This window comes from Podarcis bocagei, assembly GCF_964188305.1.
Source record: "Podarcis bocagei genome assembly, chromosome: 12".
Taxonomy (NCBI): Eukaryota; Metazoa; Chordata; class Lepidosauria; order Squamata; family Lacertidae; genus Podarcis; species Podarcis bocagei.
The window spans coordinates 56987410-57001739 of record NC_138137.1 but is presented as its reverse complement, the minus strand read 5'-3'; the positions used below and the strand labels follow the sequence as shown (position 1 = coordinate 57001739).

Sequence of the window (14330 nt, the reverse complement as noted above, 5' to 3'; positions counted from 1 at the left end):
ACTGTGCAGCAGAGGATCGCCGAGGCTTTGCCAAACATTTCTGCCTCTCAAGCACCTAGCTGTCTGAAGGAAAGCGACAAACATCATGCAACAGGCATTGCTTGCTTGTCTCCAAACTGGAAAATCCCAAACAATGCAACATTTCTTCATAGGGAAGTCAACTTGAGTCACATGTTTTAGAGGTGATTCAAATGGAAGTTGCATTGATTTAATGCTGCCCAGTACTTTTTCCCTAAAAATATGTTTAGGGGTACTCTCATTTTCCTACTCATATTGAAATACTGCCCCTCAATGAGGACAAACTTTGTAAAGGACCCCTGGACGGTTAAGTCGAGTCAAAGGCGACTATGGGGTTGCAGCACTCATCTTGTTTTCATGCTGAGGGAGCCAGCGTTCGTCCACAGACAGCTTTCCAGGTCATGTGGCTAGCCACTTCTGGCGCAATGGGACACTGTGATGAAAACCAGAGGGCTTGGAAATGCCGTTTACCTTCCTGCCGGAGTGGTACCTATTTATCTGCTTGCACTGGTGTGCTTTCGAACAGCTAGGTTTGCAGGAGTTGGGACTGAGCAATGGGAGCTTACTCTGTCGCGGGGATTCGAACCGCTGACCTTCCGATGGGCAAGCCCAAGAGGCTCAGTGGTTTAGAGCACATCACTTTCCCCCCCCCAAATTGTTTAGGGGTATGTGTACCCCTGCGTCCCCCCAGGAAAAGTCCTGTCTGACTTTTAGAAGACATCTGAAAGCAGTGCTGTACAGTGGTACCTCGGGTTAAGTACTTAATTCATTCCGGAGGTCCGTTCTTAACCTGAAACTGTTCTTAACCTGAAGCACCACTTTAGCTAATGGGGCCTCCCGCTGCTGCCACGCTGCCGGAGCACGATTTCTGTTCTCATCCTGAAGCAAAGTTCCTAACCTGAAGCACTATTTCTGGGTTAGCGGAGTCTGTAACCTGAAGCGTTTGTAACAGGTACCACTGTATAGGGAAGTTTTTAATGTTTGATGTCTTATTGGGTTTTAATTAGTTGGAAACTGCCCAGAGTGTCTGGAGAAACCCAGTCAGATGGGTGGCATAATAATAGTAGTAGTAATAATAATAATAATAATAATAATAATAATAATAATAATAATAATTGCTGCAGGGGTTGGACTAGAAGACTCCCTTTCAACTCTACAATTCTATGAAACCCAACTGCAACCTGCCACTTCTTTCTTTGATCACTCCTCGCCGGTTAATTTCCTCCAAACCGATTCGTTCCGGACAGCTTTGCGATGAAACCAGCTCCATCCTCCCTCCTTTTTCCCTTGGATGCAAATGTTGAGCCTCGAGTGCCATTGGGGAACAGCCGTCCTCTCTGCACCTCAGGGGATGAAACCGATACAGCTGGCCACGTTCCTGCCCCCCCACCTCGTCCCAAGATGGGCTGTTCTGACCTCTCTCTCCAGGCTCTGTATCTGATACCCTCCAACCATCATTCCATTTCAACGCTAATTCAGAACAATGCCCTAAGCGGACGCTCCAAAATAGCCGGGCCAGATATCTTCTCCTTTTATAGGAATGGCCCTATTGTGAGACATGGTATGTGTGGCTGGGGAGGGGGCGATGGCTGGGGTGGGGGGGTGGGGTTGATTTGGAAGCCAAGTGACACGGCGTGTGACACCCAAGGACCGGGAGGTGGATAAAGGCCTCTGCCAGGAGGGACATCCTCCGCTCTGTTGGATCACCTTCCCGAGCGGCCAGCCTCTCCTCCTTCATCCCGGTGAAGAACCACCGCCATGGCCCCCAAGAAACCAGAACCCAAGAAAGCAGAACCGAAGAAAGAGGAGCCCAAGGCAGCCCCTAAACCAGCACCCCCACCCGAGCCAGAAGTCCGCAAAGAAGTGGAGTTTAACCCGGCGAACATCAAAGTAAGTGTCTTTTTTGACATCCGTAAATTGTGCATTAACAGGGTAGGGGAGGACTGTTCCCTTCTTGGGTACTGGGTGAAGTTTCTTCTTTTTCCTCCTCCTCCTTCTCCTCCTCTTCCTGACAGTAAGAGCTGTTTGACAGTAGAATTTGCTGCCAAGGAGTGTGGTGGAGTCTCCTTCTTTGGAGGTCTTTAAGCAGAGGCTTGACAACCATATGTCAGGAGTGCTCTGATGGTGTTTCCTGCTTGGCAGGGGGTTGGACTCGATGGCCCTTGTGGTCTATTCCAACTCTATGATTCCTTCCTCCTCTTCTTCTCCTTCTTCCTCCTCCTCTCCTTCTCCTTCCTCTTCCTCCTTCCTCTTCTCCTTCTTCTCCTCCCTTCTCCTCCTCTTCTTCTCCTTCTTCTCCTTCCTCCTCATCCTCCTCTTCTTCTGCCTCCTCCTCCTTCGCTACAAGGTGACTGACACAAAAACAAGTACGATAGCTTTGAAAGCACCGCAAGTAAATCAACTGGAACTAAGGACAGTGTTGTGATTTTTTGGGGGGGGGTCAGTTTGGATGATGCCCTGAGTCCCTTCCAAGTCTTGGGTTCCTGTGCCCAGCGAGAGTTGGAATCTAAACTGTTGCTGAACTGCTCAGACAAGTTTATTTGTAAGACGAGGAGCTCAGCCGGTCACTTTTAAGTACCCTCATTCGCATCCCAAAAGAATGAGCTCAGTTGTAGGAGCCACAGTTAAGGGGTGGTACCCCCCAGGCTACTGGGTGAAGCTCTCTCTGCTTCACCTAGCTGCTAAATAGGAGAAACAGAGTTTTGGGTGTGAGCTGAGCTAGAGGCAGGCTGGAAGCTGGAGACACAGAGACCTGCTTGCTCTGTGCTGCATCCAAAGTTGTGACGAATGGAGAAGTGAGATCTGCTGGGGTGTTACTGCTGTGAGCCCCTTTATCCTATGCCCAGATTGCAGATGTTGTTGTTTAGTCATTTAGTCGTGTCCGACTCTTCGTGACCCCCTGGACCAGAGCACGCCAGGCACTCCTGTCTTCCACTGCCTCCCGCAGTTTGGTCAAACTCATGTTGGTAGCTTCGAGAACACTGTCCAACCATCTCGTCCTCTGTCGTCCCCTTCTCCTTGTGCCCTCCATCTTTCCCAACATCAGGGTCTTTTCCAGGGAGTCTTCTCTTCTCATGAGGTGGCCAAAGTCTTGGAGCCTCAGCTTCAGGATCTGTCCTTCCAGTGAGCGGTGTAAGTAAAACCATGTATCCCCACGGTCTCCACTGACTCTCATCTGAACCCTAAGCAAGCTTTGGATTCTTCCACCAACAATAGTCTTTAAGACAATAGAGAATTAACGTCTGTTAATGTAGAGAACTTCTCACCCAGCTGGGAAACCTTTTACAAAAATAACAGAACCCTTTGATTTCGTTTTCCCTGCAAAGAACTGATAGTGGGCACTTGCCATATCCCAAGAGAGATGCTGTTCCATAGAACGGGGCAGCCAAACCGAAAGCCTGCCCTGATATACTGGGTGTGCACATTTGATATTTTAGGGAAATACTCTCCTGTGGAACGCAGTGGCCTCCTTGGTACGCAAGGGAGAAGGACATCTCTTAAGTAAGCAGGTCCTGAGCTATACAATGGTGCCTTGGTTCTCAAACTTAATCCGTTCCAGAAGTCCATTCCAAACCCAAAGCGTTCCAAAACCAAGGTGCGCTTGGTTTACAAAGTAATGCGAAATGGATTAATCCATTCCAGACTTTTAAAAACAACCCCTAAAACAGCAATTTAACATGAATTTTACTCTCTAATGAGACCATTGATCCATAAAATGAAAGCAATAATCAATGTACTGTTCAATAAATTTACTCCAATTATCCTGGAATCTCCGATCGTCCCGAATCCTTCCTGTCAGTTTGGCTAGCTCCGCAAAGTCCGCCATCTTCGACGTGCCACTCTGCAATGGTAGGAAATTCTTGAGATTTCCCGTTTTGGGCCAACAAGGTCCTTGCAGTGGAATGAATCTGGGTTTGTCTCCCCAAGGAATGCTGACATCTGGAGGACGTCCAGGGAATGAAACCCAGTATCATGAATCATGTCCTGAGAGAGCCAGTGTGGTGTAGTGGTTAAGAGCAGTGGACTCATAATCTGGTGAACCGGGTTCGCTTCCCCGCTCCTCCACATGCAGCTGCTGGGTGACCTTGGGCCAGTCACACTTCTTTGAAGTCTCTCAGCCTCACTCAACTCACAGAGTGTTTTTTGTAGGGGAAATAAAAAAATTCCTTCCAGTAGCACCTTAAAGACCAACTAAGTTAGTTCTTGGTATGAGCTTTCGTGTGCATGCACACTTCTTCAGATACACTGAAACAGAAGTTGCCAGATCCTTCTATATAGTGAGAAGGTGGGGAGGGGTGTTACTCAGAAGGGTGGTGGGAATGGGAGATAGGCAGATAGCTGAGAGAGCCTCTTGACGACTCTTAACGACTGTAATAGGTCTTGTAATAAGTCTGTAATAGGTCTTGTAAGACCTATTACAGTCGTTAAGAGTCGTCAAGAGGCTCTCTCAGCTATCTGCCTATCTCCCATTCCCACCACCCTTCTGAGTAACACCCCTCCCCACCTTCTCACTATATAGAAGGATCTGGCAACTTCTGTTTCAGTGTATCTGAAGAAGTGTGCATGCACACGAAAGCTCATACCAAGAACTAACTTAGTTGGTCTTTAAGGTGCTACTGGAAGGAATTTTTTTATTTTGACTATGGCAGACCAACACGGCTACCTATCTACTTTTGTAGGGGAGAAAGGGAAAAGAGATTGTTAGCCAATTTGAGACTCGCTGTGGGTTAAACCACAGAGTCTAGGACTTGCTGATCAGAAGGTCAGCGGTTCGGATCCCCGCGACAGGGTGAACTTCCTTTGCTCGGTCCCTGCTCCTGCCAACCTAGCAGTTCGAAAGCACATCAAAGTGCAAGTAGATAAATAGGTACCGCTCTGGCAGGAAGGTAAACGGTGTTTCCATGTGCTGCTCTGGTTCGCCAGAAGCGGCTTAGTCCTGCTGGCCACATGACCCTGAAAAACTGTCTGCGGACAAACGTCGGCTCCCTCGGCTTATAGAGCGAGATGAGCGCCGCAACCCCAGAGTCATCCGCGACTGGACCTAACAGTCAGGGGTACCATTACCTTTTTTGGGTGCAAGGCGTGCATAGAATTGCAACCAATTTTATGCACCGTCGGCTTGGGAATAAGTCCCACTGATCACGATGAAATTCGCAGGCGAGCAGATTGCTGCTTTGCAGTCCTGCTTTTTAAATAAATGTTTTCCTTTTCAGATAATACAGAACATGATGAAATCACAATAAATTAAAGCTCCCTTTCAGTAGTTTCAAGCACTACTACAGGTTCCCCATAATATCTGTACTGCATTGTTTAGCTTGGCAGCAGCTGTACTTTGGAGCTCCCCGCCTATTGCAATAAAGCACTTGCCTTTGCTAGACTGTTTTCAGGCACCTGCTAAAAGCATTCTTGTTTAGGAAAGCATTCCCAGCTGCTTAGGAAGTTGAAGTAATTGGCTCCCTCGGCCAATAAAGCGAGATGAGCGCTGCAAACCCAGAGTCAGCCACGACTTGACCTAATGGTCAGGGGTCCCTTTACCTTTACCTTAAGGGGAGTGAAAGGCGGGATATCAAGTCCAAACTCTTCTAGGTTAAGAAGGCTTGGCCCGTCTCAACTTGACAGCCCACATCTGCGGCTCCGAGCTTCTTGAGTTTGCACAGTGCTGGTGTGATCCTGGATGATGTCCGTACTTCGCTAGGCAGAGCAAATCCGGTGGGCTAGTTAGGAGGGGCAGTTTGCCCCGGGTGTCACCCTGACAGGGGGTGACAAAATGCTGAGCGGTACTCACCATGGGGCCTGCAGCGCACACGAACCATGCGTCTCGGTGCCTGCAGGCTCCACGCTGTCCGTCTGCTGCCTCCCCACCCAGCTGTAGGGCGGCTGAGGCCTTGCGGCACGCCCCGTCCATATGGACACTACGCTGTGCTGTCCCTATGGGCACCACACTCCCTGTCCCATCCCACCCCTATTGGCACCGAGTGCCCTGTTCCGTCCCACACCTATGGGCACCGAGTGCCCTGTTCTGTCCCTATGGGTGCCCTGCACCCTGCCCCTATGGGCGGTTCGCCCTGCCCTGGGCACGCCATTCCAGGTGCCCAAGAGGCTTCTTGGAGAGCCAGTGTGGTGTAGTGGTTAAGAGTGGTAGTCTCATAATCTGGGGCACCGGGTTTGCGTCTCCGCTCCTCCACATGCGGCTGCTGGGTGACCTTGGGCCAGTCACACTTCTCTGAAGTCTCTCAGCCCTACTCACCTCACAGAGTGTTTGTTGTGGGGGAGGAAGGGAAAGGAGAATGTTAGCCGCTTTGAGACTCCTTAAAGGGAGTGAAAGGCGGGATATCAAATCCAAACTCTTCTTCTTCTTCTTCCACCACTCAGAGAATGGAGTACAACACCCAGATAGGTTGATCAATACAGCACATACCGTATTTTTTGCTCCATAAGACGCACCTGACCATAAGACGCACCTAGTTTTTAGAGGGGGGAAACAAGAAAAAAAATATTCTGAACGAAACAGTGGATGCGTGGTTTTTTTGGTGCAGGCTGTAGCCATGGACATGCTATGTGATCTGATGGTGAATTTGGGGTGACCCAATGCAAAAATCCTGAGAATCCATGGGCTGTTACCTCCCCCCTCCCAGGCAGCCTCCTTTATCACTAGCGTCCTTTATCTCCCTCACCCGATTGCTTGCTAATAATAATAATAATAATAATAATAATAATAATAATAATAATAATGGTTTCCCCAGCCACTCTGGGCGGCTTCCAACAGAACCCTAAAATACAATAGTCTATTCAACATTAAAACTTCCCTAAACAGGGCTGCCTTCAGATGTCTTCTAAAAGTTTGGTAGTTATTTTTCTCTTTGACATCTGGTGGGAGGGCGTTCCACAGGGAGGGTGCCACTACCGAGAAGGCCCTCTGCCTGCTTCCCTGTAACTTGGCTTCTCGTAGCGAGGGAACCGCCAGAAGGCTCTCAGCGCTGGACCTCAGTGTCTAGGCTGAACAATGGGGGTGGAGAAACTCCTTCAGGCCTACAGGACTGAAGCCGTTTAGGGCTTTAAAGGTCAGCACCAACACTTTGAATTGTGCTCAGAAACGTACTGGGAGCCAATGTCAGTCTTTCAAGACCGGTGTTATATGGTCTCGGCGGCCGCTCTGATCAGCTGCATCCCTTCAACAAGCCCTTCCCTCTTGTTTGCCTTAGTGTTTTTTCCTTAGCTGGAGCAGTTTTTTGCTCCTCCTTTTCTTCTAATTTCTCTCCTCATTGCTTTAGTCTTCCTGTCTCCTCTCCTTGCAAGTTCACTGTCTTTACCTTCCCCCTCCCAGGCAGCCTCCTTTATTTCTAGCGTCCCTTATCTCCCTTCCAATCGCTTGCCGATCAGTGGCTTTGTTTCAACGCCCACTTCCCTCTTTCAAAAAAAAAGAAAAAAAAAAGAGAGAGAGAGAGAGAAAGAGAGCATGATCTGCTTCTTGCCCCTGGGCAATTTGGCTCCAGGGACCACACATTTGCTCCATAAGACGCAGACATCTCCCCTTACTTTTTAGGAGGAAAAAAGTGCGTCTTATGGAGTGAAAAATACGGTAGTTAAACAGTGGAACTCCCTCCCACAGGAGATGATGATGGCCACCCACTTAGATGGCTTTAAAAGAAGATGAGACCAATTCATGCAGATGAGGATTATGGATGTCTCCTACTTGTGATGCCTCTGCTCTGCTTCCACAGCTGGAGGCAGCAATGCTTGTGAAGGTCAGTTGCTGGAAAGCATAGGAGAGGAGATGTGGTCTTGTGTTCGAATCCTGATTGAGGGTTTCTTCGGCTTGGCTGGTGTGAGAGTAGGGTGCTGGCAAGACAGGCCTTTGGCCTCATCCGGCAGAGTTCTACCTATGTTCTTATATGCTCCTTTCCTTAACATTAAGGATCTCAAGCCTGTAAAAGGGTAAAAGAGTATTGGGAAATGATTTATAATGAATTGAAAAAAATGTTTAATAGCACCTTCCCCCCAAAAAAACCAAACAAACACCCACACCCACCCAGAGTCCTTTCTGTTGAGGATAATTCAGATGGAAATTCCCAGGAAATTCCTATCGGTGACCCCAGGGGAGTTCCTAGTTGATGTGCATCAGCCGGACTCCCCCTACTGGTGGTTAACCCTTCCCGGACTTCAAGCGGACGGGCTGGAGTTGGATATAGTCGGTTAGGACCAATGCCTAAGCCAATACCGCTCTTCACCTGCAGCCAATAAAGTTGTGGCCTTATATAGCCCATTAACCTTAACAATTGTGTCATGTGTCTTTATTTCCACTGGGAGAGGGCGGGAACTCACCACACAATTGCCAACCCGCTGACATAGTGGAGGCAAATGGTTGTGGCTTTCTCTCTCTACATACATTTTGAGCCATTTTGGCTGTGTCGGGTGTTATTGAATAGCAGGAATTGCTGGTAGGGAGAGTTGGTCCTGTGTTCAAATCCTGCTTGCAGGTTTCACACAGGCATTTGGTCGGCCAATGGGAGACCAGGATGCTGGGACGCCATTAGGGTGTGTCATTTTCCGGGGTGAACATTTGCAAATTTCTTCAGCGAGCGGTCTTTTAAATATGATTTGGGGTGTGAGGAATTGGCTATTATTATTGCGACTGCACAACGTTTATCTCTGTAAGTCTGCCTTTGATGAAAGATGGCTTTGATGAAAAACTAAAGAATTTTAATTTTACCTTCTGAAAATGTCAGGTAATGATAAATAAATAAATAAATATCACTCTCTCTCACACACACAATATGCAAGTACTTAGAAATCACTTTGAATGGTTTCTATGCCATTTCACACCCATTTTGCTTACCAAGCAAAACTAAAGGATATTAATTTAAGCAAAATATCTCTTGGATTCCCAAGTAATGTGCCAACATTTTAGCACCCCTCATTTTGGGAATTTGAAAGTTGGAAATTCAATGTGCCCTAATGGGCTCTTGGCCTCATCCTGCAGGTCCCTTTAACGTTCTCGCAGTAAAAAGGATCGTCTGTATTCTGTGCTTCTAAATTTGATGAGAAAGAAAATATTAAAGACGGCCATTTCCTGCCCACAAAGAACAGCAACGGTGGTTTGTTTACACGGTTAAGTCATCTCAGACTTTTAAGAACAACGCCCCGTTCCTTTGGGGACCTCAGTGAGGGACGGTTGTGAAGTTTGCCCCTTTCTTACATTATTTTGAAAAAATGCTGCGTACAGTGATTCTAACTAATACAGAGTTGAGTCGTCCCGTGATTGTGCAACAAACAAATAAAGCCATAATATGGGATAATGCACACAGTGACTTGCGATCTCGATCACATGCAGTCTGTAGTCCGCTGGCAGTAGGAGTACAATACGGGTATGTCTTTAAGTTAACATCTTACATTAAAAATCTGACAGTACCAAACTATCGAAGGCTTTTCACCAAAGCCAGACTAAATGTCTTTCCTTCTGCAGTGTTGGATGGTAGGTTGAGAGGAGTTCCCTACCAGGACAGACTTTGCTCGTGTGCTCAAGACATCGATTCCATAAAACATATTTTGTTGCACTGTGCAAAATATGAGCAAGCCAGGGCTGAACTGATACTATCCTTGCTGGTACCTTTCCTGGGAAAATCAGAGGCTCACTATGTCAGGTTCCTACTGGAAGACCGGACAATTGCTAGAACATTAGCAGTGGCAAAATTTTTATCGGTGGTTGCAAGAACAAATGATCCCTATATTCTAAACAAAATGCTTGTTTAACCTGGAGGTAGGCTGTATGAATTGGGTATTGCTTTGTAATGATTTGTTGGGTCTCTGGACCGTAATAAAGATTGATGATGATGAAATAAAGCCATAATAAGTGAGATGTTTCGGGCTTTTCACCTGCGCTCTATCTCTCGCTTTTATTTCATGTGATGAGCACAGTCTGTTCTTTGCCTGGGCTTGAGAAGGGCAGAGGTAGCAGGAACGGGGATGATCCGTCAGGCTTTTAATAGCCGGACAACTGCGCCTGCCTCCTCTCCCATTTACCTGGCTCCTGTTGAGCTCACCCTTTGTCACCGTCCAAAATAGAATCACTTGTTTGCGAACGTAAAAGGAAGGCGGAGAGTGAGCGGCGGGCATGCTTTTTCCTGGCTCAATTCCCATCGCCTTTTGCAGCTGTCCGGCTAAGGAAAGGACGGCAGAGAGAAGCTCTTCTTCCGCCGCTGCATCTCCCTGCTAGGAAAGGTTTTTCGCCTGCAAGGATGGGGTTTTAGCCCTCAAGGGCATATTCACATAGGGCTAGGAGAGACCCCCTGCCTGAACCCTGGAGGGCTGCAGCCAATATTGAGCTAGATTGCTGTTGTTGTTTAAATAAAAAAATTCCTTCCAGTAGCACCTTAAAGACCAACTAAGTTAGTTCTTGGTATGAGCTTTCGTGTGCATGCACACTTCTTCAGATACTGTTGTTGTTTAGTTGTTTAGTCGTGTTTTTAATTTTCTGTTGTGAGCTGCCCAGAGTGGCTGGGGAAACCCAGCCAGATAAGTGGGGTGTTGTTTAGTCATTTAGTCGTGTCCGACTCTTCGTGACCCCCTGGACCAGAGCACGCCAGGCACTCCTGTCTTCCACTGCCTCCCGCAGTTTGGTCAGACTCATGTTTGTAGCTTCGAGAACACTGTCCCACCATCTCGTCCTCTGTCGTCCCCTTCTCCTTGTGCCCTCCATCTTTCCCAACATCAGGGCCTTTTCCAGGGAGTCTTCTCTTCTCATGAGGTGGCCAAAGTATTGGAGCCTCAGCTTCAGGATCTGTCCTTCCAGGGAGCACTCAGAGCTGATTTCCTTCAGAATGGAGAGGTTTGATCTTCTTGCAGTCCATGGGACTCTCAAGAGTCTCCTCCAGCACCAGAATTCAAAAGCATCAATTCTTCGGCGAGCAGCCTTCTTTATGGTCCAGCTCTCACCTCCACACATCACTACAGTGGTACCTCGGGCTACAGACCCTTCAGGTGCTTCATGTTAAAGACTCCGCTAACCCAGAAATAGTACCTCGGGTTAAGAACTTTGCTTCAGGATGAGAACAGAAATCGCACAGTGGCACAGTGGGCGAAGGGGCTCCATTTCTCCTCCCGCTTTCCTGAAGGGGTGCTGTGCAGAGAGGGGAAGCTGTGCAATGCCTCTCCAGTGAAGAGAAGTCAGAACAGCAAGAGGGATCACTACGCAGCGTTCCTCCCATTGCCCTGAAGAGGCTTCGCGCGGCTATCCCTGAATCCAGAAGAGGGATCAGTGCACAGCAATCCCTCTTGCTGTTCTGTCTTCTGGGATAGCTGCGCAGCCTGCATTCGCTCCATAAGACGCACACACATTTTCCCTTACTTTTTAAGAGGGGAAAAGTGCATCTTATAGAGCGAAAAATACGGTATGTTGGAAGCTGCCCAGAGTGCCCAGTCAGGTGGGCGGGGTATAAATAGTAAAATTTTCATTATGGAATGGGACATCCCTATTTTCATCAGAGAAATGTGGAAGGGCATGGAATCTGAAATCATGTCTCTGAAGTCCATTAGCAGGGGGGACAGTCAGTCTGTGAAATGCTTTATATTTTTGGCTGTGGCACTTGCCAAAAGACCACGTCATTTCTCCGAAAAGTCTGCACCTCTCCTTTGCCAGTGCTTTGCACTAATTCCCGCCAGGCTGTGGAAGAGGATGGAGGCATGTTCTCAATCAAAGGACGGAGGCTTTGCATCAACTCAGTTTAGGAGTCAAAGAACAAGACAGACAACCACACGCTCAAGGTGTCAGTCCTCATTAGACTCCCAAAAACATGTTGCAGTAGAACCAGGAACATTTGGGAACGCCGGGGTCCCATTCTCTTCGCTTGGTGTTGTGCCAGGAAATCGTCCTAGCAAAAGGAACCACATTTCTCCATATATATATATATATATATATATATATATATATATATATATATATATTTGCTTTCGTAGATTTTCACGGGTACAGGAATGTAGGTTTTGGTGTCTTCGGGTGTCTTCCCGTGTAAGAGTTGGGGTGTCTAGGCGAGTGAGAGTGCAGGGTATTTCATAGACCCCTTGGTTTTCTAACTGGATTTTATCTTTGGGGTTTCTGAGGATATTGGCTATTTTTTGGCTATCTATGAAATACCCTGCAAAGTCTGCCCAGCCACGTACATTGGACAAACAAACAGACGAATAAATGCACGTATCGCAGAACACAAGAATGCCGTCAAAAAAGAAGAAAAAACTTCCTCTCTTTACCAACACATGAAAGAAACAGGACACGAAATTAATTTTTCAGATTCCAAATTGCTCTTTAACATGGAACACCACCACAAGAGAATAATCATGGAAGCCATCGAGATAGAGAAACACCCTCACAACATGAACAAGCGTGACGATACGTCCCGCCTGCCAGACATCTGGAAATTAGCCCTCCCCACAAAAACCGACACCAGAACCAGAGGCACACAGAACGCCATCTCCAATCAACCTCACCAGACCCAAACCCAGACCCTCTCCACAGATAAATTACAGACACCATCCAGTAGCCAAACCACAGTGGCACCTCCGGATGCTGCACCCCCCTGCAATCCCTACACAGATCTGGCTGGCACAGGGCACAAAACCACAGCTCGCCCCTATACACGAAGCCAAGCCAGAGCACAACTAAGTGCAGTACAGCCATCTTCTCAGGAAAAAAAACTCTTCACAAGCTCAAGAGGTCAAGACACGAAAGCTTTAGCAACTAATCCACTCCTAATGACCCTCCTAAATGGTACTCAGAATATCACTCAAGAAATCTCTCAGGATATCCCTCAAGTAATTAATGAACAAAAGAAGAAAAGGCACACTAACCTGGGAACTTCCTCTCTGCCCAGAACGTTGGAGGCTATACACCACACCCCCTCAACAGTATTTATAGGAACTCAAACACTGAGATCCTGCTCTGTTCCAGTAACAAGAAGCCGAAAGCACCAGCCTGAAGATGACGAGTGAGACCTCGTCGAAACGTCGCCTAGACACCCCAACTCTTACACGGGAAGACACCCGAAGACAACAAAACCTATATATATATATATATATATATATATATATATATATATATATATATATCCTGTTGCTTATTGTAAAATGAAATTAAAACTCCACCTCCCTAGGAAACCTGCTTAAACTGCTGAGACAAATAAATGTTACACAAGACCCCCAGAGCAAGATTTAACGGTTTGAGGACACACTTTACAGGGTCTCTGTTCCCTTTTAGGATAATGAGGCACAGCAGAGACTGTGGTGTCTTTATGAGACGAGGTTTTCTTTGTGTGTGTGCCTGGGCGTGCAAACATGCTGTCTTTGTGTCAAAATCCCTGAGGAGTGGAGTCCTCATCTCCTTTTCCAAAGCTGAGCTTTCTGCCTCCATCCACTGAGATAATGGAACAAGAAATTCGGAGCAGGAAAGGGGCATGGTTTGGGCCCTTCCACAGTTTATTTAAATGCTAAAAAACCCCACAGGTTACGAGGCATTCAAAAGGAAATATTGGTTTGATTGTAGCCCTGTTATGTACTGAGTTGAATAGGATCCAAAAGGCAGCAGTCTGATTGGTCCTAGAACAATAGGATCCAGAATGCAGCAGTTGATTGGTCCACAGGAGCCACCCAATCCAGCTCCAGGTGGAAGGGAATCCGCAACCTGATTGGCCTACAGGAGAATCCCGGAAATAGCCAATCACGCGGGGCCCATTGTGTAAATAATGTATATAAAGCAGACATTTCGGGGGAACTTCCATTCCTCCTCACCACTATGAGCTGAATAAAGAGCATGAAATCCACTCTCGACTCTGAGGATATTTCAAGCCCCTTCATTTTAGTCCTGTGTGAGTGTCTGGAGGCGGTTGGAGGATGGATGGTGGCTGACCAATTAAGGTTGAATCCTGACAAGACAGAAGTATTGTTTTGGGAGGGCAGGGGGCAGGCGGGTATGGAAGACTCCTTGCTCCTGAGTGGGGTAACTGTGCCCCTGAAGGACCAGGTGCGCAGCCTGGGAGTCATTAATGCATAAGCAACACAGCACTCGTTTCAAGTAAGGGAAGCAAAATGAGCGCACCGAAAAGTGTCAGCCTTGTCAATGTCATGGGACATCAGGGAGAATCATCATAGTGAATAATATCTCTCTCTCTCTTTGTTTTCAGGTTGAATTCAGCAATGAACAGCTTGAAGGTTAGTAACTTTTCTGTCTTTCACGAATCCCCCTGTTCTCTGAAGCAATGTTAACAGTTGTTTCATGGAGAGAGAGAGAGTGCATCATAGAATCATAGAGCTATTTGCTCCATCCT

The 14330-nt window shown here is 47.3% G+C and overlaps 1 protein-coding gene across 1 annotated transcript in view; it reads left to right on the top strand.

The window, feature by feature from the left end:
• Positions 1-1615: 1615 nt before the first annotated feature.
• MYL3 (myosin light chain 3) overlaps positions 1616-14330 on the top strand; it is a 42648-nt gene continuing 29933 nt past the window's right edge. The window contains exons 1-2 of the mRNA XM_081163959.1: positions 1616-1908; positions 14187-14214. Of these exons, the coding sequence (XP_081020085.1) occupies positions 1777-1908; positions 14187-14214 (160 nt within the window). The 5' untranslated portion in view covers positions 1616-1776. The remainder of the gene's footprint in view (positions 1909-14186; positions 14215-14330) is intronic.